Raw genomic sequence first — 26,299 nt, 5'->3', positions numbered from 1 at the left:
GAAACCCCAACCCTTTTTTAAACGACTGTGAAAACGACTTTGACCAGAAGATGGCGCTCCTGTTCATCTAGTTGGCAACTATTCCCCCCAATAAGAAACCGAAGAAGTACCGCGCTGACGTCATTTTTTGTGGGAAATACAAACAGCAGCGTTTGTCTTCGTCATACGATCGTCATAAAGAGACAAAGAATCGGGGAAAAAGGAGAGATCAAAGTAATAATTTATGGTCGCATCGAGTTTTATTCCCAATCTCCTTATTTGTGGCGGATAACAAATTAGTGTGACTTCGGTCACGTCATTAGCAAGTTTCGCTAGCTAGTTAAAGTATACAAGCGGTTGGTCTATAGCTGCACATAAATTTGGTGTTTGCGGAAGAAAAGTTGTCATATATTGCGTATGATATTCAGAGATAAAGTACATTTGGAGCCTTGAAGGGAATCCACATTTCATGTCAATGAGCATTCAATTTGTCGAACAGAATGCAGAGAGCCTCCCGTTTGAAGAGAGAACTTGACATGTTGACCACCGAGCCACCTCCCGGGGTCACATGCTGGCAGACTGAAGAACGCATTGACGATTTGCAAGCACGTAAGCAACTTGGTTTTAATCTGGAAAGAATCCACTTTTTTTTTTTTTTAATAGAAAGTCCATCAGTCACGTTTTTTGAACAGCTGGCAAGAGACTGAACAACAAATTGGGGTGATCACTAATAAAGTAGCACTAGTGGATGCATTCCTTATTTTTTTTTAAAGATATTTATAGTGTCATTTCAAAATAAATTATATCTTTGGAAGAATTACGGACATTATTATTGTTGTATGTCGTTATTGTGAATTAAAATCGCCTATATATGAAAGAAGCATTTGCATCCCTCAAGTTTAAAGTGTTTTTTCCCTTTACAAAGAGATAGTTGGTGGCTCCGGAACTCCGTATGAAGGCGGAGTGTTTACCCTGGAAATCAAAATCCCAGAGAGGTAACGTGGGAGATTGAAACATTTCAACTGCTTCCCACTGTTGTTGACAACTTCATTTCTTTTGTAGATACCCATTTGAGCCCCCCAAAATGCGATTCTTGACTCCCATCTACCACCCAAACATTGACACTGCAGGACGGATCTGTTATGACGCTCTCAAACTCCCGCCAAAGGTTCCAACACATTGGTGTTTGATTAATTCACTTTCTTCTTGGTTGTGTGGATTATAATATGTTTTACTATGTTTAATCAGGGAGCCTGGAGGCCTTCCTTAAATCTCTCCACACTTCTCACCTCCATCCAACTTCTGATGTCTGAACCAAATCCAGATGACCCTCTTATGGCTGACATAGTGAGTTGTATTTCATGTGGTGTCATTCTGCTGCTACGCATTGTATTTACATATTCTGATGTCGACATTTGTGGTCCGTTCATCTACTTTCAAGCATTTGGATTTTTCAAATTGCACGATCGAGTCGTTTAATAGTAAATAGTGCACAGTGGAGCACGGCTTTACGTGTGTTGGAATGCAGGCGTCGGAGTTCCGATACAACAAGCAACTATTTATACAGAAGGCCAGGAAATGGACAGAGGAACATGCTATTCAGAAGATGGTGAGTCTTTTCATCCAGTTTTTTAAATGGTGAATCAAAATGAGTATTTTCTCAGGCCACTCCTCAGAAGAAATAGGAAAGATTCACGGTGTTTAAAAAAAAGATATCACCATGTATACATTTATTAGACGTCTACGTTTCATTTGGAATATTTAGTTGGTAAGAAGAAGTTAGAAAGTAGCTTACTTTATATCTGTATGTGTTTAGGGAATCTTGGAATGCAGGAACAAAGACAAGGTAGCAAATCAGAATGCACCATCACGCAAAAGAGCGTCTTCTGGTGCGGAGCAGGACGAAATGGCAAAGAGAACAGTCGTATAGTTTCTTTCGCACACCTTTCCGAATATTTGTATGGATTGAATTGTTCTTTTTGTCATTTGAGATGTATATACATATTTATATGACGTATGTGTTTTAATAAAGATGACTTATCGTTAACTGTGTTAAATAGTAGTGAAGGCAGAGTCAGTCATTGCTGTACAGAATCAAAGGATCGTTTTATTCAGACATAACTTGTATACAATAGTATGTACAACCTATATAGCATCAATGTTTTAAACAAACGGGACTCTTAAAATATTGAATATATTTGGTGTTTTATCATGGGAAAAAAGAAACATTGAAAAACGCTAGTTAGTCGATACTAGGAATGCACTGATATCACTTTTTGCAGACCAAGTACAAACAAAAATTAGGCGAGACCTTAGACAGTCGCAACATTTGTCCTGTTTATGTCTGACTTTATATTGGGTGTTGAGATCGATATGCAAAGTGTTTAATACTCATAAATAATATGGACAATTCCTGTGCGAGACAAGATACATAGCGTGAAATGTTCGAAATGACACCCTGGTTGGGGTAAAATGTAACATGAAATAAAAGGCATGACTAAAGATAACAAAACATTCAAGTTCAATTTAGCTTAAATGTTGTTTCATATATAAATATCAAAATAAATTTACCCCATGCAAGTTTGTTACAGTTGTCCCCTAGAGCATTTCGCAATTAGTCGTCGTAGCTTCTAGAGCTTACAGTTAAGCTAGCGCTAACTGTCGCTATCTTTGCATTCCTAGTCAATAACATCCTAATTCGGAGGTAGTTACATGACATAAACTGTACACGCTGTTGCTCTACCCTTAAGTCTCCAGATAATCGCAATCAAATTTTCCATTGATGTTTAAGACAGAACAATATGAATGATAAGAATTTCTTACTTATTTGTTGGCTTACTCTGGTTAATGACCTGACAGTCAACAGAAAGTAGGAACAGACACAAATAGTGAATCGTAACCAAGCAATGTGTAACTTTGAAGCCACACGTGAAAAATCACATTTTGATCGAATATTTATACATCAAACTCTGTTCTTGGTATATTTAAAGTCCAGCCCCAAGTTCTCCAAGGTGTTTTACTTTCAGTGGATCAATTTGAGCTTTTACAAGATCTCTGTCAAAGATAGGAAAATCTGTGACCGATGCAGTCCACTGAATAGGTTCTAAAATCGTCCTTTTTGTTTGTATAATGGCATTTTGATTCCTTATTGCGGCGGGAACTTTCCCTTTTTAGAGGCACTCGACTGGTTCTCAATAATAGTCATTTGTTCCGTGCGGTATCATTGAGCGGTTCTTTGTCGACTTGGGCCCAGGATTAGTTTGACTGCCACTGTTCATGATGACCTGCCAATGTCCGTAATGCCCAGCTTCTCAGACCCCTTGGTCAGGTCATTTATGGATTTGGAGCAACAGAGTCCGTTATGGTTGAGCGATGCATCGGGCAGTTGTTGCGTATGTCTCGATTCAAAGTCTTCAGACACGCTCTGTCGTCGAGGCCGCCTTGTTCTTTCAGTCGCTCTTTAGCTCTGACAGCAGGTGTCTGGCAAGAGATTAGAGGAACCGAGGAGGTAGAGGAGCACTGGGACAAACGAATCGGGTCCCCGCCGCACAGGCTGTCGATATCAGCGAGAGAAAGCTGCGTGGACGTTTCGGAACAGGAGCTCTTTTCTGTTTCCACGGAAACCAGCGAGTCGACGGTACGGTCGCGGCGAAGTTGAAGAGGCGCTTTTGGGCGATACCAGAAAAAATACTGGGAGTGGTGTCGGGTAAAAAGGAGGAATAGTAGTGGATTTAGGCAGGCGGGTAGAGGTTGAAGAAGCAAAATGATGGATTTGAGCACCTCCTCTCCGAGAGATAAGAGCCCCAGGAGCGAGCAGATGGAGAAGAAAGCTACCGGTACATAAAGGAGGCCGTTTGTGAATATCAACCAGGCCACGTGTTTGATCATAGCGCAGTCCCACAGGCCCTCGCATTCCCCTCGAAGTAATTCCCAGTACAGTCGGATGTACGAACAAGTTACTACGAGCAGGCACAGGGTGTTCGTCATGATCAGCGCTAAGGGAAAGATCAACCACGACGTTCGCTGAGAGGCAGAAGGCGGTAAAGGTGTCGGTAGACAGAACGGCGAGGATCCGTACTCCCCGATTCCAAACGAGGGGAAACAAGCCAGGATGAGTGAGAGAGTCAGACATAGAAACGCGAATATACGCACGCTTCTCAGCGACGGGGCTTTCCCGTAGCTGCGGGCGCATGTCACGCTCGCGCCGCATTGAACAGCCGCCAGCGTCAGTAGCAACACGCTCGCCTCGGAAGCTAGCACCCAGGCCCATCCCGTCACCTGACATCCGAGGCCTCCTTGCCAAGGGGCGCCGTGTTGACTAAAGTCTCCCATCGTTAAAGCGTCGACGAGAGCTAAGGTGCTTGTACAAACACCCGTCAGCAGATTAGCGGCGCCCATGCAGGCCACCGTGAATCTTAGCGGCGACAGGGAGCAGGGCGAGTTGAAGAGCGAAAGGAGCAGCAGCGAGTTCCCCAGCAGAGACACCAGGGAGATGGTCCATAAGCCCACACGAACCAACCAGCTTCCCATCAGAGAGTCGCAGGGACGGAAAGGACCTGGCGCAGCAAAAAAAAAAAAGATCAAAATCTATCAATCACTCAAACACAGCTGGCAGAGCAGAGGTTAACGGATGTGTTCTCCAATTGATCCAAATTCAAACCTGGTGTGGGAGTGCACTGGACACTGGCCTGAAGTTTGGACTCCTCTATTTCTAGCTGGAATTCCTCTAGGTCAGGATCATCTGGAATCATCGGGATCAACAATTAGAATTATGAACTCATTCACTCCCATCGACGAATATAGACGTCAAAGATTCCATTTAACTGGGCTGCCGGTGAATGAATTAAAAATGTTTTGTATCGGCGAATTATTGACTTCCTTACATTGCGTGTCTGGTTGGTGCGGATACATGGCGGCGGTTCTCTTGTGAAGGTCATCGTCAGTGTTGCTTTGGTCAGTGTCCCACTGGCCGATGGTCTTGTAGCTATCGCAAGAACCGTAGACGCAGCACTGGTAGGCATACGGCATCTCGATCACCCTGGAACGCACAACCGAGTTCAAATGACTCGGAATCAGCCCAACAGTTCGTTCGGGGTTATGGACGTTACCTCATACGAGGGAAGTGATCGGGGCTGAAGGCATCGTATAATTTGATGTTTCCTCTGAGCTTAAGATGGGTGAGACCTGCCAGTCCTGTAGATGGCACTGAGCTAAGTCTGTTTTCACTCAGGTCCCTAGGAAGAGGAAAGAAACCAAGAAACAAGGGATTGCAAACAGCACGTTGGAAATCCATACTAGCAAATATCTAATAAGGAAAAAAAAAGATTGGAGTCACTTACAATTTTACTAAAGAATGTAAAGAGGCGAAGGCATCTTCATGAATCCAGTCGATCTTGTTCCAGCTCAAATCCCTGACAAAAAAAACCAACGGAATTTTGTTTTCAATGTCTGTGACCAATAGATGTCAGTAGAGCTGCATACGACTACGTCGTTTTCTCATTGAAAAGCCTTTGAAGCTTTCAATTAATTGCCTGACTGGATCTACTCGATCTAGATCCAATTCCAAATTCAACCCAATATGAAATTTTAAAGAATATATACTTACAGTGTTTTGAGCGAGGCGAGTTGCTGGAAGGTACTGGATTCTAACCTGGTGATTTGGTTATGCTGAAGCCCTCTGTTGGGAGATTTGCAAACCATCCAAGTGAAATATTTTGAAATATAATCTATTTTTTGTGAATATCCATTGCGGTATCGATCACTCACATTTCTTGTATTGCAGAGCAGTGGTAAAAGCTTGGCAGGCGATCGATTTGGTTGTACGACAGCTCCCTACAGCGATGAATCATTTTAGTGTATGATTGTGTATGTGAAGCCCCTCCCCCTTTTGTGTTTTTGATGTATACTCACAACACTCTGAGACGAGGCAGCTGTTCACATAGATCCAAAGGGAGAGTGGAGAGACCCGCCTGAGTCAGTGTTCTAGAGTGAGGAAAAAATAAATCCTCTCAAACAAACAATATTCCAATATTGATCAGCTATGAGTCAGATCACCGCTTTTACAATCAATTTTAGAGCTGCGGCTAACGATTATTTTCGATTACTTTGTCGATTATTTTTGGTCTAGGTTATTATTAGCATTTCTCCAACAACGAGCTGCTATTTTCAGTTCTTTGTCTGTAGTGGGGCTTCCGTCCCAATTTGCTAATTGAGTCATCATTGAACTTTATCCTGAATCCAATAGTACCTCAAAAAATGGACAAATTCTGTTATCTGAAGTCATCTTCGAAAACCAGGAAATGCTGTTGCTAATATTTCAAATTTGCCGATTGTGCCAATATTAGTTATCAGATGTATTATAAAATAATTTGGGTTAAAAATCTGACCAATTTCTCGTCTCGTCTGTTTTTTTTTATAAGTACAGTAATTGTCAAAGGGAGACACTCACAAAACTTCCAGGCTGGTTGTTCCTTTCAGGTCAGGAAAGTTTTGAATTAGGGTGGCTCCATTCAGGGAACTGCAGCGAAAGGGGGGGGGGGGGAAAGCTTTCGTCTTTGAAAAGTGCTCACTCTCACTCATGCACACATATGTTTGTCCACCAGACTGTGTCTAACAGCTCGTTTCAACGAACGATCCCACTTTTCATCCAACATCAATACAGGCAGTTTTTGGCTGCCACGCTAGACATCATCAGTCACACCATTTAACATGTTCTTACAACACACACTCTCTTTACCACATCAGGACACAGCGCAGCAATATGCTAACACAACATCATTCAGTAGGCCATTACACATGTCCGCTCTTGCTGCTCGGGACCTAGCATGATTTAAATAGCGTTTGGGTGAACTCACTGGAACGCTTTTTTTTTTTTTGGACTGACCGCATACTTACAGTGTGTGCAGCTTTGGTAAGAACTGGAAAGCGGATTTTCCCACAAACTGGATAGGGTTCTCGTAAAAATGGCTGCAAAAAAAACAAAAAAACGGTTGTTGGAATAAATTGGGCTTAAAATGGCCTTTTCGTTTTGAAGTGTCACAAAAGCGTAAAGCTCTCACATGGTTTGGAGGTGAGGGTTTCCCACAAAGGCCCTCTCGGGGATGGCTTTGATATTGTTGTTATGGAAGCCCCTGCAAAATGAAAGTCAGTGTGCAATTTAGAGTTAGGGCAGTCTATTAATATGGCACTGGTTTGTCTTTGGACAGTGTGTTTTGTGTGAGAGAAGCAAAGTCATGCAGCACCTGCCTTTTGGTTGCACAGCTGAAAAACATTTTGGGATACAAGAGATTTGAACATGAACACGTATGCTGAATGTGTCTGTGACACATGTGTGCGCTGTGGAACATCTGCTGAATTTCAGTAAACACATAGTGTGAGTGTGTGTGTGTGTGTGTGTGCGCGTGTGTGTGTGTGCGGAGTTGCAGCCAGCACCTGCTTTGGGCGAGAGAGATTGTATCCGAATGCCACATTAAATTCACTTAACAGGATTAGTGGGGATAACTCAGCCATGATAGTCATGTTGGGCAGGTGTTATTTTGTGTGTGTGTGTGTGTGTGTGTGTGTACGTGTGTACGCACAGCTCCTGAAGCTTACTCAGTGTCCTGATGGCCACGGGGAACTCCTGGAGTTCATTGTAATTTAAATCCCTATGAAAGATAGATAAACATCATGTTGTCACGGTTACATCAATGATTAAAAAAAAGCTCCAAAGTTGAAATTTAAGCGCACAATTCCAACCTTATACAGTACATGTCATTTGTTCTCCGAAAGGCTAAAGGGGGGTTTTTGAAGTTTTGTATTTGACCTTCGACCTTTGCGGCACTTACTTTATTATTTGGGGTCTGACTCTCATTAGTTTCCCAGGAAACGCTGAACCATAACAACTGTTGCTATCACTGACATTTCTCACATGCAGGTGGCAGGAAGGCAGGGTGAGGTGGGGGGGCTGGGCCGAATGTGCAAAACGTATTTTTCGATCTCTAATGATAGCACACTTCTAAACTGATTCTGCCTTGCCATTTGTATTGAGGAAAATGTTGACTCAACTCATCTCTAAGCTAATAAAATAGCAATCTTTATTCCAACAACAACCTATTAGAAGTATCTCATGAGACATTATTACAAGACACACAAGGAAATTACAGTAAATGGATCTCAGGGTGTACTTTAGAGCGTTTATCTTTTTTTTTTTTTTTTTTTCCCGAGCATTTTTATTGCTGTAGACACTTAATGATTTGTTTTGATACCTACTCATATGTAATTATCTTGGGATTAATTTGGGGGAAGCGTCACAAGCGGGTTAGCTACAGTTTTAAACTTGTTCAAGCATTTGTCTTCTCTTTGAATATATGAAGATACTCACAGAGTCTCCAGACTATGTAAACCTTGGAAACATCTCATTCCCATCATCTGGATTCGGTTGTTATGGAGATGCCTAAGGGCAATGGGCAAAATTGTTGTCGGGTCTCTTTTTACAAATGGCATTTATAATCACGTAGTAATTCATTCTGGACTTACAGAACGACAAGTGCTGAGAGGTTGGCAAATGCATCATCTGGAATATGCCTGATCTGGTTGAGGGCCAGGGTCATGGCCTGAAGGGACGGTAGAGCATCCAAGGCCGTTACTGGGATTTCTGTCAGGGAATTGTCATCCAGCCATAGGTGTCTGAGAGAGCGCACTCCTCGAAATGCACCAGCGGGAACTTCAGACAGGAGGTTGGCGTCCAGACGCCTGTAGGGTTACAACATCAATCTTGTGGAGATTGAAAACTGGTAGTTCCTGGAATGTAATGACTTCTATTTTATTCGATGATCAAGTCATTATGGTTAATCCTCTGCAGTAAACCATATTAAACTTTACCTTCCAGGAATGTAATGACTTCTATTTTATTCTATTATCAAGTAATTATGGTTCATCCTCTGCAATAAACCATATTGAACTTTACCTTCCAGGAATGTAATGACTTCTATTTCATTCTATTATTAAGTAATTATGGTTCATCCATATTGAACTTTACCTGTACAGGCCTGTAGAGTTGCTACTGGCTGATTATTAATCCCTCTGTCACAGAAAATCAAAGGGTAAATCAAGCCTCAAATTTGATTTCGTAATGTTCCCCGAAGCTCAACTCGTCGAAACACAGTCTTTTGATCAATCTTTTGTTTTTGGAATATCAATTCAACAGGTAAACTTTGCCTGTTTTGATTCATTTCAGAGGGCGGCCATTTTGCCTCTTGCTCGTGACTGAAAATGACATCACAGTTGATCAGGTCACAACCAATCACAGCTCACCAGTTTTCTGCAGCTGAGCCGTGATTGGTTGTGACCTGGCAGCTGTGATGTCATTTTCAGCTGACAGCAAGTGGCAAAATGGCCGTCCACTGAGGTGGATACCAACAGATGAATTTTGCCGCCAAACTCATTCCACAAACATAATATTAATCAGGATGGTCGCTGGTCTACTTTAGGCCGAGATAATAATCCAAGGCCACGTCCTCTTTCTATTCTACCTTTAGCCAGTCACATTTAATTTTTAATTGAATTTGTCTTTGTCCTTTTTTTTTTTTTTGGAAACCCCCATCTTGTTACATGTCTACCTCCCAAGAACTTGGTCATTTTCTAAACTTCTTTCTCTGTGCCTCGTCACCAAACAAACAGAAAGATCAAAGTGAAATCTGAGCTAAAACTCTCAACTCTGGGCTTTGCTCCCCAGGTTCATTTTCCATCTGGAGAGCCAAGTGTATATCCCGGCAGACGCTCCCATCAAGACATTTTCACTGTCTACTTCCTAAGAAAGTTATTTTTAATATCTATTTAACATCGCTCCTCGACATCACGTGCGGACCGTGTTTGTCCTTGACCCAAATCGCCAGATGAAAGCTGCGGAAGACCTTCCAACTTTCTGGACTACTCTCCAGGGCAAAATAATTGTTCCTCGGTGCGGACACGCCAGGTCTCCGAAAGGTCTCGTCAGAACTCGGAATGTTTCACAGCGAGCAATAAAGCAGCAGCTATTTCCTGTCTATTACATCAAAGTCTGAAGTATGGTTATGGGAAAGTGAAGGAGAACATTCTCTTACACAATCCAGGAGTTGTGCCGATTTATCAGTCTGAATTCTCCAGAACAAATCTATTCAGCGGTGCCTACTGATGAGCACAATCTTGTCATGATCTTCCTTTTTTAATTTCAACTTCCTTTGACATGTGAGGACTTGGTTTCCCTAGTGTTTATAGTTATCTGGAGACAAGATAATTCTTGTTGGAGATCAAATGATCATTTGTTTTGGATGAAAGCGTTCCATGCTGTGATGCCATTTTTTTTTTTTCTTTCTTTCGACTTAATCGCGTGTTTCTCGTCAGCGAGAGGCGCCGGCAAGCTTTGCTTTCACCTTCATCTTTCTTTGCTGTCCTTTTCATTATTATAATGACAAGGTAGCAGGGGGCTCATTGTGTAGGCCTGTTTTTGGGACTCTTAAGGGGAGTTCAAAGACCACACACACGGAATTGACTTTCGACACCCTCATACTGCATAAGCAGGTGAATGTCGACTTGTGATATGTTATTTATTATCCTCCCTAGATCCAGCAACTCATTTTTGTCCTCTGTTGTTGTTGTTGTTGATTTTTTTGTTCCGTAGTTCTGAAGCCATACATGCCACTGTGTTAGTTCTAGGCCAAGCTCTTTTTTTTTGTCGTGGGCTGCATTGTAGTCATAGTTTCCCCTCAGAGAGGTTTCTAACGTCTTCTATATACAGTATAGGCTACAAAACAAACTGATGAATAACTAGTTTTGAAATCAGAGACTAGTAAAAACTGTTCAAATATTTTAAATGTAATGGTAATTAAAATTTGCAAGCAATATGGTTTTTTTTTTGAAAAGTGAAGACAATTTGGAATTTTAATAATGACACAAAATCAATGCAAAATTTGTCTTTGCGGGCCACATAAAATGATGCGGCGGGCCGTATCTCGTCCCCGAGCCTTGAGTTTGATACCTATGTTTGCCATAACCCAGTCTCGATCTTCTCTCAAAAAGACGTATTAAAAAAAAAAAAAAATCATTCTACTGTTCTTTTTCCACCCCTAAGAATTATGTGGTGTAAAAAAAAATATATATATATTCAAAAGGTTTTTCTCTCTGGGTCTCAGCATATGGAAAGCAAGCAGGTGGAGTTTGTCTGTGGTTTAATATTAAGATGGACAGGTAAGGTTGAAGAATTACAGATGGGATCCACATGCGCTCACCCCTCGCTGACATATGTACGGATGAGACAATTAAGTCACCAAACACTCATTAGCCAGGAGATCCAGTGCGGGTGGTGCCAGAAGAGTGGAAGAGGAAGAGTGCGGGAATTAATGGAAAATGAGCTTGTTTCACAGCTCATTGGAGATGTTCTCCCTGGCCTGCAGTGTCTGCTGTTTCCCTCATGGTTTCCAGATGCTACCTTCCAGTGCCTTTACGCAGACAGCTCTCTAGTCGATGCACTTGAGCCCGGATTAGAATACAGTCTGCAACGTGTCACTGCTAATATATAGCTGAGATATGCGTGGGTGGGGATTGTAACATTTTTTTTATTGACTGTGTGTGTGTGTGTGTGTGTGTGTGTGTGTGGGGGACTCACAGTGAAAGCAAGTTTGGTAGGTCCCACGGAGCATCATTGGGAAGTTTTTCAATGTGGTTGTTCTGTAGCATCCTGAAAAAAAATATGAAAAGGAACAAAACATGAGGGCACAAAATAATTCCACGGTGATTGGAATCTGACCCAAATAGGAAAAGGTCAGTGAAGGTAGAGGAAAGGAGAAGAAGCTCCTTGGGTGGGCTGTTGATGTCATTCTCAGAGGAAATGGGGGGCAAGCAATTGGAACACTCTATTTCCTCTCCTGCTCTCTGTTTCTCTTTTTGGTATAGGTTACTTTGGCTCGGACTTGAAAGCCAAACTTTCGTGGTATTGCAAAATTAATTCATTATCTCAGCTACCACAAAGGGGCACCTCCAATACCAAATAAAAGATGTAATGAGAATCCCCCCCCCCAAAAAAAAAACCCAGTAAAAAAGACTGGAATATTCCTCTTCACACTTTTGGTTGGAATCCACATTTTTTTTTTTTTGATTTTTACATTTTTAAAAGCAGCTCATAACAGCAATAAAATGTTAAATATAGTCTCCAACAAGCTAGATCATATTTCGCTGGCCGGGATGCTGACAGTTTTTATTTTTACATTTTTAAAAGCAGCTCATAACAGTGGTAAAATGTTAAATATCGTCTCCAACAAGCAGGATCATATTTCGCTGGCCGGGATGCTAAAATTTAGACTCACAATGTGCACAGCGTGACTCGCGTTAGCTGCGAGCTAACGACTAGCCGTACATTGAGACTGACCAGACGCACCAAGCCCACCTTAATACATTTTTCTTGCTCCCACATCGAGATGTCGATGCCAATATACCCTGACACATTTTTTATTTTAATAGCTTGCTGCGCATGTTTATGTAATTAACGACTTGTCGTATTAAAAGAGGGCACAAAAATAGTTTGCTGATGACTTCTCGGTCACTTGTTGGAATCACGCTGGGTGGTACGTCTTTAACTTTATGGAAGTGACATTTAAAATTTAATCATGGTTTACTGTACCACTTACAGTACACTATCCAACAGAACGAGCCCACCGTTCACCAACCAAGAAGCCCGAAACTATAAAATGACTCTCCGAACTTTGAAGGTTGTGAACACCCTGGCCTGACATATACCTCAGCTAATTTCCAGAGATTCGCCTTCTCCAACACCCACTAAAAAAAAAAAACTCGTTTTATTATCTTTTGCCCTCCCAATTCTGGCTCTATTGTATATTTTTATAGCTGCTGTGCACGTTTTTCTAATTTACTGCTTGTAGTACTTAGAAATAGTTTGGTGGCCGCTTCGCTGTTATTTCGTAATCACAGTGGGTGGCGTGATTTTTCCTCAGTGCACCTGTGAAGGTGTGAGTTCTAAAAAAAAAAAAAAAAAAAAAAAAAAAAAAAAAAAATTTAGGAATTCATGACATCGTGATGGTACGTTTAATGATCTGTGTGTAGCAGTCAAGCAAATGCCCGAAATCCTTGATGCAGCCGCCAAGCAGTATGGCAAGAAGTCAGAAGTCATAAAACTGGTGTGGAAAGGAAGAAATTACTCACAAAACTTTCAGGTTGCGCAGACCCTGGAGAGCGTGGCCTGAAATATACCTCAGCCGATTGCCAGAGATTCGCCTAGAGGCCAAAACAGAGATCACAAAATGAGAGAAAATTTAAGAACAGGCATATACAGACAATACATCAAAGTTTACGAGTCTCTTAAGAAAATGTTGCCGTTTGCTACGTTCGTTACTTTTGGCTGAAGGGATCAAGTGCTGCCATGACTTCATCGCAAGGCTTTAGGGTGAATGTTGGGGCAGTATGTAAATAATCTGGGATTTGCTTCAATGTGGTCGCACACGCTTGAAATCTTAAGCCAAAGGTGTCAAAAGTAGTTTTTGTCGCCGAGAGCCGTTATGACTTCCAAGTGAGAACTTGTATAAATGTATGATCAAATATACCCCCCCAAAAATATGCTTAAATAGCTTCGAAATCCAAATGAAACAAATCATTTGTTCAGCTATTTTTAAATTTAATGACTGTATTTTCCAGACTATAAGGTGCACCTAAAAACCCAATAGTGCGCCTTATAGTCCGGTGCGCCTTATATATGGCCCAAATTCCTAAATTTAAAACTGGCCCGAAGCATTGTGTCATAAAATCAATCAGAAGTGGCCCGCTGAAAACTATGAATCATGAATCAAAAAACTATGGATCATTATTTTGCGATGATAAAGTAATTTGTTGCGTCTGAAGCTGAAATAAAAAAGATAAAATGGAGAATGATTTGATTTGGATTCAAAATCTGACATGATGCAATAATGGTGCGCCTTATAGTCCGGTGTGCCTTATTTAAGGAGAACGTTTTAAAATGGGCTATTCATTGAAGGTGCGCCTTATAGTCCAGAAAATACAGTAACAGTAACAAAAAAGGTGTAATATGACAGTGTTGGTAAAAATGAAGAGAATTTGGAAGAATCATGAAGTGGACACATGATTTGCTTTCCGAGCCCCAAAAAAAGGATGTCGCGGGCCAGAGCGAGTCTGATTTGAATCAAACTCAGTAAGTGATGAAACGAAACGTGTGCGCGCGTGCGCGTCTCCTTTTCGTGTGTCGAGTGACAGCTCGCGCTATTTTCCATGTCCTTGATTTAAATTGGGCTCATTTCTAAGGAGCCTTGAGGATAGCAAAAGAAAGAAAAACCACACGCATTCATACAAGCAATCCAATCAACTTGTTTATCAAACAAACCACCTAATGGTCATTTGTGAGTGTGTATAAGATGTCCAAATAAATATCGCCGAGTCCAGTGGTGTAACTCTCAAGGTCAGAAACTGCGAGCGCAGTTTAAACACAGATTGGCCGCTTCACAGTTTGAGACCACCCACTTTTGTTAAACATACGTTACATGTTGCACAGCGGCATCTTCGCGAGCGGGCTTTTGGTTTTTTTGGGTGCAAATTGGTGAGCGATTAAAAAAAACGGCAGCTCTTCCAAAGCGGCTTCACCGCTATCACCCAGATGGTAACAAACGAGGGTTGTGTGCAAATTCTCGCTGACATCTGATACTCCTGTCAAATATGTGTCAGGCAGACTAACTGCATGCAACCTGCCAAATCTCACACTCTTCAAGTGTGTGTTTATCAACACAAATAGAGACACAAATCACCGAGTAGAAACTGGATTTTTTTTTTAAATTTTCTCCCCCCCAAGTTACTCTGTTGCCTGTCAAAAGCAGTAAAACATAGCAGCTGTTTCAGTTTTGTTTTTATTTATTGCTATTGCTCAAGATGCCCATGAGGGACAATTTAAATATCCACTTTTTACTGGACGAAACCATTTCTATTGACCTTCTTAAGGCCCCATAAAGTAGATCTAAGCCTGTTTTCTGTATAGGCCCTCGGGCGTCTTCCTGTTGAAGTAAAAGATCAACCACAGATGCATTGCACGTATACAAAAGGCTCTCCGTCGCCATTATCGCCATTATCTATCTCAGACTTTCCTCGCCGCTGCATCATAGCAAAGTATTCATTGGATACTTTATTTGAGAAATGGATTATCATATCAAAAGTGAAGATGGATAGTAAAAAATATGTTACGATGCTCTTGAAAGACATCCAGCAAAACACTCGAAGTTTCCATGACATCAGCCTGTGTATATACGTTGGATATATAAGTTCCGCACTTTGGCTTTCAGAATCATTCTAAATCAACTTCATTCAAATTAAAAGCGTCTTGCGCTTGTCAAAGTGTTGCCCCAGATGTTTTTTTCTTTTTTTCTTTGTGTTTAATTTGACTTCAGGATGATTTGGACATTTGTTGGCTCTGGAGCTGCACAGATAAAAAGTTGACTTAAAAATTTGAGTGGTTCAACCTGAAGTGATTCTTAGAATAAACATAAGAGACAACAGTGGATAATGGATCAACTGGTAATTTTTTGGTTTGTATTCAAGTCTTTAATGCCAATGTTTGACTGACAGCTCTTTGAAGTAAAAGCTCATTAATTTGTTTCCCTAAAATAACTTTGAATTATGTCCTAATGAGAGGAATGTGGGATGGGTCAGACTTCAAATTGTAAAGAATTTGCTCTAGGCCAGCCAACACTAACATTGAAACGACAAGAGAATCAAAGTCATGCTTTTGCTTGAACTATTACATCATTAAAATGTCATTAAATATCAGAAGAATAAGGTGCACAAAAGAGGGAAGCACATTAACCAAGGTAAAAAGCAATATAATCGTTTTAAGAAGGCCCTTAAGGAACTGCATTGTATGTTTGCATTCCCACAAAACATTGAAAAAAAAAAGAAGTAACATGCAATAATATTGAATAATAGTAACTTGAATTGGAATGGAGGTGTGGGAACCTAAAGATGTAAAGCCAAACATCAAACAATTTGATGGCGCTACCAGTCGCTGCATGTTTAGCCCCGCCCCTTTCTGGTCTTCGTCCCTAATAATACACACACACACACACATTAGCTTGCTTTTTCTTTGCCGTATATATTGATAATGGCCCATCTGTCCACTTTTTTTTCTTTCTATCAAGATTATTTTGAAGAAAATACTATTTTAAAACAAACAAAAAAAATGGTGGTGTCCAACAATCATTTTGCAATTGGGTCATTAAAGTGACTTCTTCATTCTTGGCTTGGAAAAATCCAGCAAGAAAACTTGTACCTTCATCATCCCCATGGGGTATTCATGTGATGACAGGAGTTTTTTTTTTTAGTGAGACTTTCCGCTTCTTGACCATTTTACATTCCACCTTGGAGTATGTAAGGGGGAAAAAACCCAAAAATTCTTATGAACCAAATTTGTCAGCTAGTGAAGGACAGCAATTTCAATTGTGCTTGTTTGTGTTCTGGCAATAAAAACTTGTTCATGTTGCCATATTCACCTGATAGTAAAATGTTCTTCTCAGTAGCTATTGCGAAACATTTTTTTGTCTCGTGCATGCCTGCAGCTAGCAAGACAGAAAGACAGCAGGAGATTTTTTTTATGGCGTGTACCGAACCTGCTTACCGCTAAAGGCACAAAACAATCACTGGAAATAAATATTAGGTTCATTCCGTAAAATCTTTGCCGCAAGCACTTTCTCACTTGCCAAGAGGCGGACCGTAGTCATCAATCGCTGTCACCCAAACCAGCGCAGATCAAACCCAGCTCGGGCTTTGGACTTCCTTGTCACGTATGAGTTGTGAGTTGTGTTATTAAAACAGGATTGCGTACTTACAGTTCAGTTAACAGGTGCAGTCGGTGGAAGGCTCTGGGCTCGATCTCGCTGATGTTATTCATGCTTAGATCCCTGAGGAGAGAGAAACGACAGAATGAAAGTATCAATCAAGCAACGAGCTACCTTATCGAAGGTCTTTGAAGATCGTCAGCCCGCGTAAACGATATGTCGACGGGCCGCATTTCATACGGCGATCAATCATCTAGATGAGGGAGTCAAACAGACGGACGGGAAGGGAAATGTTCAGTGAAACTTTGTAACTAATTTCAACCTTTTCCTCTTTGCCAGATGTCTCACTCTGACTTTTCTCTGATCTGACCTGCTCGCTCATCCCCCACGAGAGATTGTATCATTCCGTCATCTTTCGACTCGCTGTGGTTTGGAATTGGACAGCGACAAGATCAGAAAACACATCTAACCTCGGTCACGTCGGGCCTTTTTTTGACAAAGCCCATACGGAATGCGCTTAGGTCATGGCTATTCTTTTTTTTTTTTTTTTTTTTTTTGTGCCTTTATAGTCAACAGACTTGAGACGTGTTTCTTTGTGTCCGTGATACTAACCATCGCTCATGAGGCCAGACCACCAGGCGAGCGAGTGTAAACTGCCCCCCCCACCCCCCGAAAAGCCCGTCAAAAGTCGGGAGCTTTGACTCACGACCGCGCTAGCTGTTTGTTTGTTGAGTCAGCCAAAGTTGGCTTGAAAGAATTGATCCATTGGTATGATCTTTGGAAAAAAACATTCCATGGCCCGAAAAAAAAAAAACGGTTCTGACAGCTTCGTGCCATCTTGTCAAAGGAAAAATGGGCAAATGTGAAGCAGTTTGTTCCACACTCAGCACTGTCATATTTTTTTGGGTCATTAAATCGCCTTTTTATAGCCCTGCTGACATTTAATACATTCCTTATGAACTCCGCAGGGGTCAAAGGGCAGAACAGAGCTCCTCGAGGTGTCAGTCAAGGGCAGTCCTTAAGAAGAAAACGAACTGTTTCTCGACAAGGTAGGCCATTTATCTTCCATTTACGCTAATTAGAACAAATACCACACAACTTGTTATTTGTGTTCCCTTCTGATATTTCAATGAGTTTGTAGATCACTGGAATGGCATCATAGACTTACATTGCGCCAGAAAAGGTAGCAAATAAAAAAAAATAATAATAATAATGGCGGATTACAAATTCCATCCCGAGTGCTTTTCATCTATCATGAGTCGACAACAGGCCCTGAAACTAACTGATGATGAAAACAGTTAAAGGTGAAACGATCCGGATAGAAAATGCCATCAAATTCAATCGGGTTCCAAAAGTTGAAATGGTTTCAATGGCTCCCAGCTGGAGGCGGCCGAGCTCCATCACGGCCAAAAACCGCACGCCGCAAGTGTTTCTCTCCTTCTGTGGTCTTATCAACAATTTTTTAATTCGATTTATATTTTTAGAGCATGCCGCGGATTGTTTTTGACAGCCCTAGCAAAAAAAAAAAAAAGATGATGTAATATTTGTGATACGCACAAAATCCAAAAGACTTCACTCAGCTTCACCAAAAGATTATCTCCTCGCGATTGGGGTAAAATGTTTCAAGATAAAAGACACAACGGTGAGTCATGGGGGAAAGGTTGAGCGAGCATGGCTCACTTTGTCTCGCTCGCTCGCTCGCTCGGGACGCCATTTCTCCGAGCGCAGGCCAAGGCCTCCGCTGACAACTTGACGTATCGTTGGAAGGCACGGCGCTATGGCTTGTTTTTAAAATCAAATAACAGCTGTGGCTTTTTTAAACCATGATAATTATGATTGATGACTACCACATGTGCATTGGCTAAATGAAATGAGAAAGCGAGAGCTTCCATTTTCTGCAATTGAGCTTTCCTCTCTTCTCATTTTATGTATGGGACAGCATCTACAATTTAGTCATTCGTCCGTTATCGGAATGGAAGTCGCGAGGCGGCGCGCGCTAACCAGTGTTAACCTTTCCTTATCGGAAAATGATCCATTTATAAAACCATGGCATCTGCTTTGCTTAAGGGGATCATACATCTTTCAACTTGCACACAGGAAATATCAGCCTTTGAGATCTCCAACAAATGCTGACGGATGCCCTCAAGACCACGAGACAGCGACTGTTGAATGAATGGCGGCCATCTAATGTCTCCATCTCTTCTGATGATGAAATGATTTATTGGGTAACCATGTCAAGGTGTTTTTCTTAAGGGGCTGAGATTTCTATTCATGGCCGTGGGCCTTGTGTTCTTTTATCCCCGTGCCACTCTAGCTTCCAATCTCTGCTTCAAATTTCAACCGGAGCGTGGAGTTACATCGAGCGCTCGTTACAATAGCGTGATTCGTCATATTTCCTTTTTTTTTTTTTTATCGGCTTTACGATCAAAGGCCCCTTCTGTGTACGAGTGTGAATGTGCCCTATAGCTCTTTTCTGGATCATTTGGAGCTGGTGGCCTACCTTGACAAGCGCGATGATTTAGCGTGACAAAACAACCGGCCGCAAGCTTACGAAACACAACCGCGCCGCCGTGAGGTCACGATAATCGGAAACCACCGCGGCATTTTTGGAAAGACGTCATTCCAGACCACCCTGGTGAGAAATTGAGTCGATGATATCACAGGATTCAAATTTGTTGTAGCCGCGAGCGTAGACTCATCCCATCGGTTCAACGTCGTGATAGAAAAACGAAGCTTCGCGTATGCTTCATGAACCGGTTGTATTTCTTGACTCGTCTAGATGGCACTGTAGGTTAAAAAAAAATAAATAAATGGGTTTACTTCATTTCCAAGCCAATATCAAGTCATCGTGGTCGGTCCAGTCTTGCAAAATGAATAGCTCTGCAAAATTTCAACCAGTTAAGAATTGTCAATGTCGTTGGCATTGATACAAATATGCACATTGCCTTTGGGAAGAATCTTGTCTTCATAACTTTGACAGTATAACCTGTTCCAAAAGCCCCTGTCAGATTTGTCTTCTTTATTTGCCAACATCCCAGCAAAATGTATTATCCCTTCCCGCCGTGTTCAGGCAAAGTGAGATTTGCAAAGAACATGTGGAAAACAACAACCAGGGAAGGATTTACGCTACTTTGGGCCACGCCTGGGCTTTTTTTTTTTTTTTTTACCGTCACTATGACAGTAAAGTCTTTCGTCACCTTTAGCTAGTCCGCTTAGCGCTTTGAGCCACAATGAAAGAGGATCTTTGATCCTACCTTCAATGGAGCCTAAATGGTTTAAGGTGAGGTCTCTGTTTGCTTTTTATTTAAAAAAAAATAATAATCCAAACAAACAACTTTGGCTTTCAGTTCTTTCTCTTCTGGACTTCCTGGGAGGGGAGCGCTTTTGCCCATTGTGTCAAAAGCAACTCTCTTTATCGGTGGCCCTTCTCTTCTGTCTCTCATTCAAGCGTCACAAAGAGCAGAAGGGTGAGGAAAATCTTTTCACCTGGACAAGAATGTCCACAGGGATAACCGGATAGGGAGGAAGAGAAAAAGACCAGATAAGGCAGAAAGGAGGGATTGTGGTTTTGTGACAGCCGGATGTCCGGGTGGAGAAAGCGGCTCTTCAGTTTGGGGGTCATGTCATGGGAAACCCGTTTGTGCCCTGTGGGAAGTCTTCATAGACTGGTAGAGTGCGCGCGGGGGCACATACACGCTTTTATGTCCGCTTCTTGTCCTCCCACACATAAGACGGAGGGGAGAGGGGTGAAAGGTCAAGCACTTCGCTAATGGAACAGGAAGTGTCGGAACAGTGTGACATACATCCGAGATGTGGACGGGGACGGACAGGCAGCTGTTGTGAGCTGGCCAAAAGAGCCTTCGTAGTTTATGATCCCATGTTTTTGTGTATTTATAAATAAAAGCCAACAAATGGCCGTCAATTTAAATTTTTTTTTTTTTTTGCTTTCGAAGCTAATATTTAGTGGTGACAGTTTTTATTGTGCAAAGGTCCCGGAAGATGATACGATGCAGATTCTTTGTAGTTTATTATCCTATTTTTTTTAATAAATAAATAAAAATAAATAAAAATAAATAAATAAAAGCTGTACCTTGTAAAGCTCATTAATATTTTTTTTTTTTTTTGCTTTCAAAGCTAATATTTAGCAATGACAGTTTTTATCGTGCAAAGATCCCGGAAGATGATACCAAATGCAGATTCCTGGGGTCACTTTGTCTTTATGGCTTCATTGGGTTGAATGGCAGAAACAGGAGGACGCGAGATCTAGTTTGAAATAATCCACGGCTCCTCCCAGATGCGCTTCTCTGCTCCGTATAACGTACAAAAGAGTGTCTGCAGATAACATGGAGAAGGAAAGGAAATCTTAACCCAAAGGCTGCTAATGAAGACATGCGGGCCGCTGTCATTTTGAAGCCATTTACTTTGGCCCTGTGCCGTGCATGTAAAGTACACCCCGTTTGAGTTTTTCTTCCTTCTTCTTTGACATGTAAATCCCATCACAGTGGCACAATTCCCAGCTGATGGAAAACACACGTGCTTGTCCAATTTCTACCATATCAACTCAGCCTTGAGATGATTTGTTCTTTTTCATTGGATGCGTGTTTTAAAATTCATGAGATGAGCTATCCAGCGTGAAAATCATCCAAAGTGGCAGGTGTATTTGTTAGATATCCTTTTTTTTTTTTTTTTTTTTTGCAATGCTGTAAAGCACAATGGCATCTCTGTCAGTGGAAAAGCGACAACGATATTCATGCAAGGACTCACACGCGCAAACATTCCCAGGCCAAGAAAGGGGCAGAATTGGAATCTGGGCCATGAATTCTCTCAGTCAGAGGCACCCCTCATCCTCACATTCCAAGCCTCCATATCATACTTACGTCACGCCACATTGCCTCTAAACATACACGGAGGAGTCACTCTCTGGCTACACTTGTATCCACTTAAAGCACAGCTTTCAAACATAAGGCCCGGGGGCCAGATACGGCCTGCCACATCATTTTATGTGGCCCGCAAAGACAAAATTGTGTCAATACTAAAATTACAAATCATCTTCACATTAGAAATAGAGAGAACAATTTTTTATGACCATTTTTGAACAGTTTTGACTAGTCTCTGATTTCAAAACTAGTTTGTTACTGCATATACACATTTATTTAGATTAACGGCCCTCGGAAGGAAACTACGATATGGCCCGCGACAAAATTGAGTTTGACACCCCTGACCTAAAATATAGCTGCAAGCATGTGCCCAACATCAAGAAAAAGAATAGCAGCTCATTTAAAACTGTTCCGGCTGATTGTCCCAAAAAAAAAAAAATCCATACAATGACTTGAAAGTTCAATTTACATTGAGATGAGTTTTTTCCACAAAGCACACTGAGGCTACTGTCTCTTCTCCGTTTCCCCCCCCCGGAGAAACATTATTGTATCCATTGTGCGTCTACCTGCCGTCTGTCCCCGAGAGACATTTAAGAGCTTCCCAGGTTGATGCCAGGAAACCACAAGCCGGAACACTAACTGCCCACTCCTTTCCGACACCCCTCAGGCGCAAGTATCAATTTTCGATCCGACGGAAGTGCTTGTCATGTTCTCTAGAGGAGAGAGAGAGAGAGATGAGGAATTACTCTCAACACGTTTGGCAGATCCTTCTGCTTTTACAGGAAGGAAGAAACAAAAGGAACAAGAGGGGAAGATAACATGACTTCCTTTTCTTTGTGATGGCGTTTTCTTACCCCACCTCCCCCCATCCCGTCGGTTCTTTTTGAAATCAGAGTTGCATTATCCTCTCTTATCTGATCGTAGGCTCGCTGTCAATGTAACCTCTGTGCGCACTATTCAAATTGGCGAGTATTCCGAAAGAGTTGATGCCTTTTTTTTTTTTTTTTAAACTCTAAAACTGTGGTTCTTAACATTGTCGAAGGTACCGAACCCCACCAGTTCCATATGCACATTCACCGAACCCCTCTTTTGGTGGGGAAAAAATAAAAAATAATCAAGACATCGGCGTTTTTTATCGGTGCACAATAAGAACATCACCTTGTTCGAGGAACAAAACCAACACAATGCATGAAGTCAAATGACATACCTGCAAATCAGTGTGACTTCTGCTATTGCGAGATATGCGTCGTCACGAATTTACACCACATTCAGGCGTGTCCGAGTTAAGAAGCACTGCTGTAAAAAAAAAACAACCAACGCAACCCTACACATGTTTGCACCTGCTTTAATCTGTTAAAGTCCATCCATACGTCTTGTAAAGAAAAGATGGTATTTGGGTGAAGGCAACCATACGCAATTGTCTGGAGCCAAGGATACTGATGCTGGGCTTGATAGTGAAACAGAAATCCATCCAAAAAAACACACCACACAAAGGCTGCTCCTGGTTTTCAAGTGTTCTACCTCAAACAATTCACCCCCATTCGCTTCGGTGGCTCCGCTCTGTGTCTCCATTTTTTTTTTTTTTTTTTCCCTGTCTGTCTCAGACATGTGACCCCGGTCACTCACGATAGGAATCATTCCATCAAGATAATAACGAAATGACACGCACACGACAGTTTTATTTACTGCCACAACACGGAGGGTGGGAGGGGGAGGGGGGGGGTCATGGGTATATAAATGACACTCTTTGGGTGCTTTCAAATTTTCACCTCTCTCTCTTGATCCTCCTGTTCATTTTCTAGTCCTGCTTCATTTCAGCTGGCTGGAAAGCATAATTCCCTCCCTCTGCAGTCTGGGTGGTCTTCCCATACGCTTGCTTGCGTGTACGCACCCACACACACGATGGTTTTCATCTGTCTGGTACTGTACGAGCTGCACTTTCCATTAGAAGTTCACCACCGGCAAAAAAAAAAAAAAAGCATCACCTAATCACTGCTCGATTCCAGCCTCCGACGTCGTCACTTCATGGGGAAAACATTCTATTTTTTTTTTGCGGACAGACCTTAGTGAAGTGACATCTTGAGCTCCCCCCTCCCCCCCCCCCCCCCAAACCTCTTCTTATTTCCTTTTCATCTAAGCACGAATGTCTGATGTGTGTCTCCAAGTACACCCCAAAGCGCTCTTCTCCTTCTCATCTCATATCAAAGAAACTTTTTCACGTCTCACATGACAACTCATTTCATACATCGCCCCCCAGATATGAATTTGGTCTGTTCAAATTGACCTCTGCCGACGGAGTCGACCTGCATCATAAAATACCCAACCGATTACAATTAAACGGCGCGTCTACCTGTTTACCGAGAGCTCGGCCGAGTGTGTAAATAAACACCGGGGAAATAAAAACGCTCGGCCTCCGGCGTCAAATCCATTCGGGCGCACTTTGAAGCGCTCTCTCATGACACGGCCGGCCGGATGATGTCATCCACTTTCACAACCTCATGTGGATCAGGTTTGTAATGTGGACCGTTCCCAAATCAAATCCCTGTGACCTGCAAACCTGCACGCCGTGCCCGGGAGGCTGATCCCAACTTTTACACTGAGCTCACTTGTCGTTCATGTCATCTTTTTGTAGTCGGGGGAGAAAGTATGTGTACGATGTCATCACTTTCGTATCGCGCCGTGCTCGTAAACGTGCGTCGGTGCGACTGTGTGTGTGGGCGTGTGCGGTTGGTCGGGGCGTTTATTTATCTTGCTCTAAATCACCCCCTCAAAGTCACTAATTGGTCCAGTTCCAGTGTTAGGTAATGAAGGGAAATGAACAATTTACTCTCATGTATCTGTTACAGGCCGTGGAAGGAAATGAAGAGTAGTGCACAGAAGGAGTCGCAGGTGGTGACTTTGCCTTTGTGGGCGGGGCTTAACCCAGAGATAGATGTGACCCCGAGGATTCCCGGTGAACATAAGAAATGTGGAAATTGGATGAGAGTATCACAGATGTGGACTCAGGCATCATTCATGGAGAGTTATCCATTGTTTCCTGCCTTTTTTATGACATCAACTTTTGATCTTTCCCTACCCGTTGGAATTCCAAACTGTAAAACTTGTACATCCCCCCCCCCCCCGGTGTGAGTAACGGCTCCATCACAGTTTCCTGGATTTGACTTCAGTCACCTCTATCAGTTATCGAGACATGCCTGTAATCTGTCCTCGGAGGCCCGTGTCGAAAAGTAATTTGAAAGTTTTGGCAGCCTTGTAAGAAAGTCGTTCACGTGGTGTATATTGTTTCTGCTCTGGATTTGACACTCCTGGTGGGATGCGGCTACTTTGCCTGCAGTTACAGTCACATCAGGTCCACCAATGTTGGACCGTTGCGTTTTTTTTTTTTCTTTTTCAAATCTGAACTTTTCCACAAAGTTTGCTTAACGAGTCAGTCATCTCTTGAACGAAAACAAAAGACAGTTTTGTCTCATTCATATTCAACATCAAAGTGCTAATTTGAAGGTCAAGCCAATTTAGCAAACCCAGCTTGTATTATGCATGCGTTAGTTAGCCATCTGTTTTCAAAAGGTCAAGTCTGAACATTGTTAAAGTCATGCTGTAAAGATTCTTGCATTTGTCACAAAGAAGGCTCGGAAGAATAAATAACTGTATTGTCAACATATAATTGATCAGGACAGTGTGAGAAAAGACAAGAAACGTCCATTAGTAAAAAAAGAAGTGTACCCGAGGTTAATCCTTGAGGAACACCTCTAGTCTGAATGAATGAATCTGACACTTTCTTTTCTACTCTCTAAATAATAAATCACAATAGAGCACATTTAGATGACTTCATAGATTCGTGACATCCAAGGTTCAGGTGCAGCTCACCAAATTGATCTTCCTGAGCCACATCCCGCTCTCACCATTTAGTACCGCAAAAATAAGCTCATCATAAACGTCTACACAGCAAATGAACCATCACACACAGAAACCAAATGAAGTGGTCCATTCATTCTTTCTAAGGGGTACAACACTTTTCTCCACAAACTGCTATTGTCGCTGTCCCTGGTGTGTTGCCTGCTCACACTGACATTTTGTGTGTGTCAAACATGTTGCCTTAAAAGAAAATGAAGCCATTCGATATCAGAGGAAGGGGACCAAGCTTTTTTCCTTGTTACTCACAAGTAAGTGGTGAGCGGGCTGATGTCGCTCGGCACAGACGATAGTCCCGACTCGGAGCAGTCCACCGTGATGAAGATGGTGTCTTGTTCGCACTGGCACGCCGATGGGCACTGGGAGGTCGCCGCTCCCTGCCTGTCCTCAATCCGGTCGTTAGCCCCGACCCCGTCGAGCGCACACAGAAGAAAAAGCACGGGCAGCATGTCGGAGCCTCCACCTGTCTTGCCTCTACACCTGTCTCACTTTCTTCTGCTTTGCAGCTGAGGGGAGAAAATAAGCTCCCTTGCTCTTCCTCGGATTTTTATTTATTTGATTTTTTTTTTTTTTTTTAAATGATGGATCCTAATCAAAGATTGAGACAAACTTATTTCTTCAGGAGCTCTGCACTTGCATCTTCCTCCTCTCTTCAAGTCCTAATTTGATGTCCTTCCCAGATGCCCTCTAGTTTCTCATCATGTATCACCCCCCCCCCAAAAAAACAAATGCACA

The 26,299-nt window shown here is 42.1% G+C and overlaps 2 protein-coding genes and 1 long non-coding RNA gene across 5 annotated transcripts; 2 read left to right on the top strand and 1 right to left on the bottom strand.

Annotated features, from left to right (window-relative positions):
- The first annotated feature begins 75 nt into the window (after positions 1-75).
- ube2t (ubiquitin-conjugating enzyme E2T (putative)) lies at positions 76-2,454 on the top strand. Its single transcript, XM_085927833.1, has 7 exons — positions 76-213; positions 479-588; positions 905-974; positions 1,042-1,147; positions 1,228-1,326; positions 1,508-1,588; positions 1,796-2,454. The coding sequence occupies exons 2-7, from the start codon at positions 480-482 to the stop codon at positions 1,907-1,909; spliced, it is 579 nt and encodes a 192-aa protein (XP_085783959.1). The 5' UTR covers positions 76-213; position 479; the 3' UTR covers positions 1,910-2,454.
- Positions 2,061-26,299, bottom strand: lgr6 (leucine-rich repeat containing G protein-coupled receptor 6). 3 transcript variants are annotated; one of them, XM_085927731.1, is made up of 18 exons: positions 25,814-26,299; positions 16,827-16,898; positions 13,153-13,224; positions 11,603-11,674; positions 8,497-8,712; positions 8,342-8,413; positions 7,557-7,625; positions 7,038-7,109; positions 6,874-6,945; positions 6,428-6,496; positions 5,890-5,961; positions 5,746-5,811; positions 5,585-5,656; positions 5,319-5,390; positions 5,088-5,213; positions 4,863-5,017; positions 4,640-4,720; positions 2,061-4,535 (listed from the first exon to the last, which is right to left on the bottom strand). In XM_085927731.1, exons 1-18 carry the CDS (start codon positions 26,011-26,013, stop codon positions 3,313-3,315), a joined length of 2,853 nt encoding a protein of 950 aa, XP_085783857.1. In that variant the 5' UTR covers positions 26,014-26,299; the 3' UTR covers positions 2,061-3,312. The 3 variants fall into 3 exon arrangements, with proteins under 3 accessions (XP_085783857.1, XP_085783876.1, XP_085783867.1); XM_085927750.1 differs by lacking the exon at positions 25,814-26,299 and adding an exon at positions 17,098-17,325; XM_085927741.1 differs by lacking the exon at positions 25,814-26,299 and adding an exon at positions 17,146-17,325 and having other exon boundaries at positions 16,827-17,028.
- On the top strand, positions 16,535-21,168 carry LOC147062944 (uncharacterized). The gene is made up of 3 exons (XR_015067952.1): positions 16,535-16,781; positions 16,841-17,296; positions 17,744-21,168. It is a non-coding gene; the product is annotated as an uncharacterized LOC147062944 (long non-coding RNA).

The sequence above is a fragment of the Syngnathus leptorhynchus genome, chromosome 1 (genome assembly GCF_054491065.1).
Source record: "Syngnathus leptorhynchus isolate UIUO chromosome 1, UIUO_Slep, whole genome shotgun sequence".
Taxonomy (NCBI): Eukaryota; Metazoa; Chordata; class Actinopteri; order Syngnathiformes; family Syngnathidae; genus Syngnathus; species Syngnathus leptorhynchus.
The sequence above is the reverse complement of the archived record's forward strand: the minus strand, read 5'-3'. Positions and strand labels throughout refer to the sequence as shown.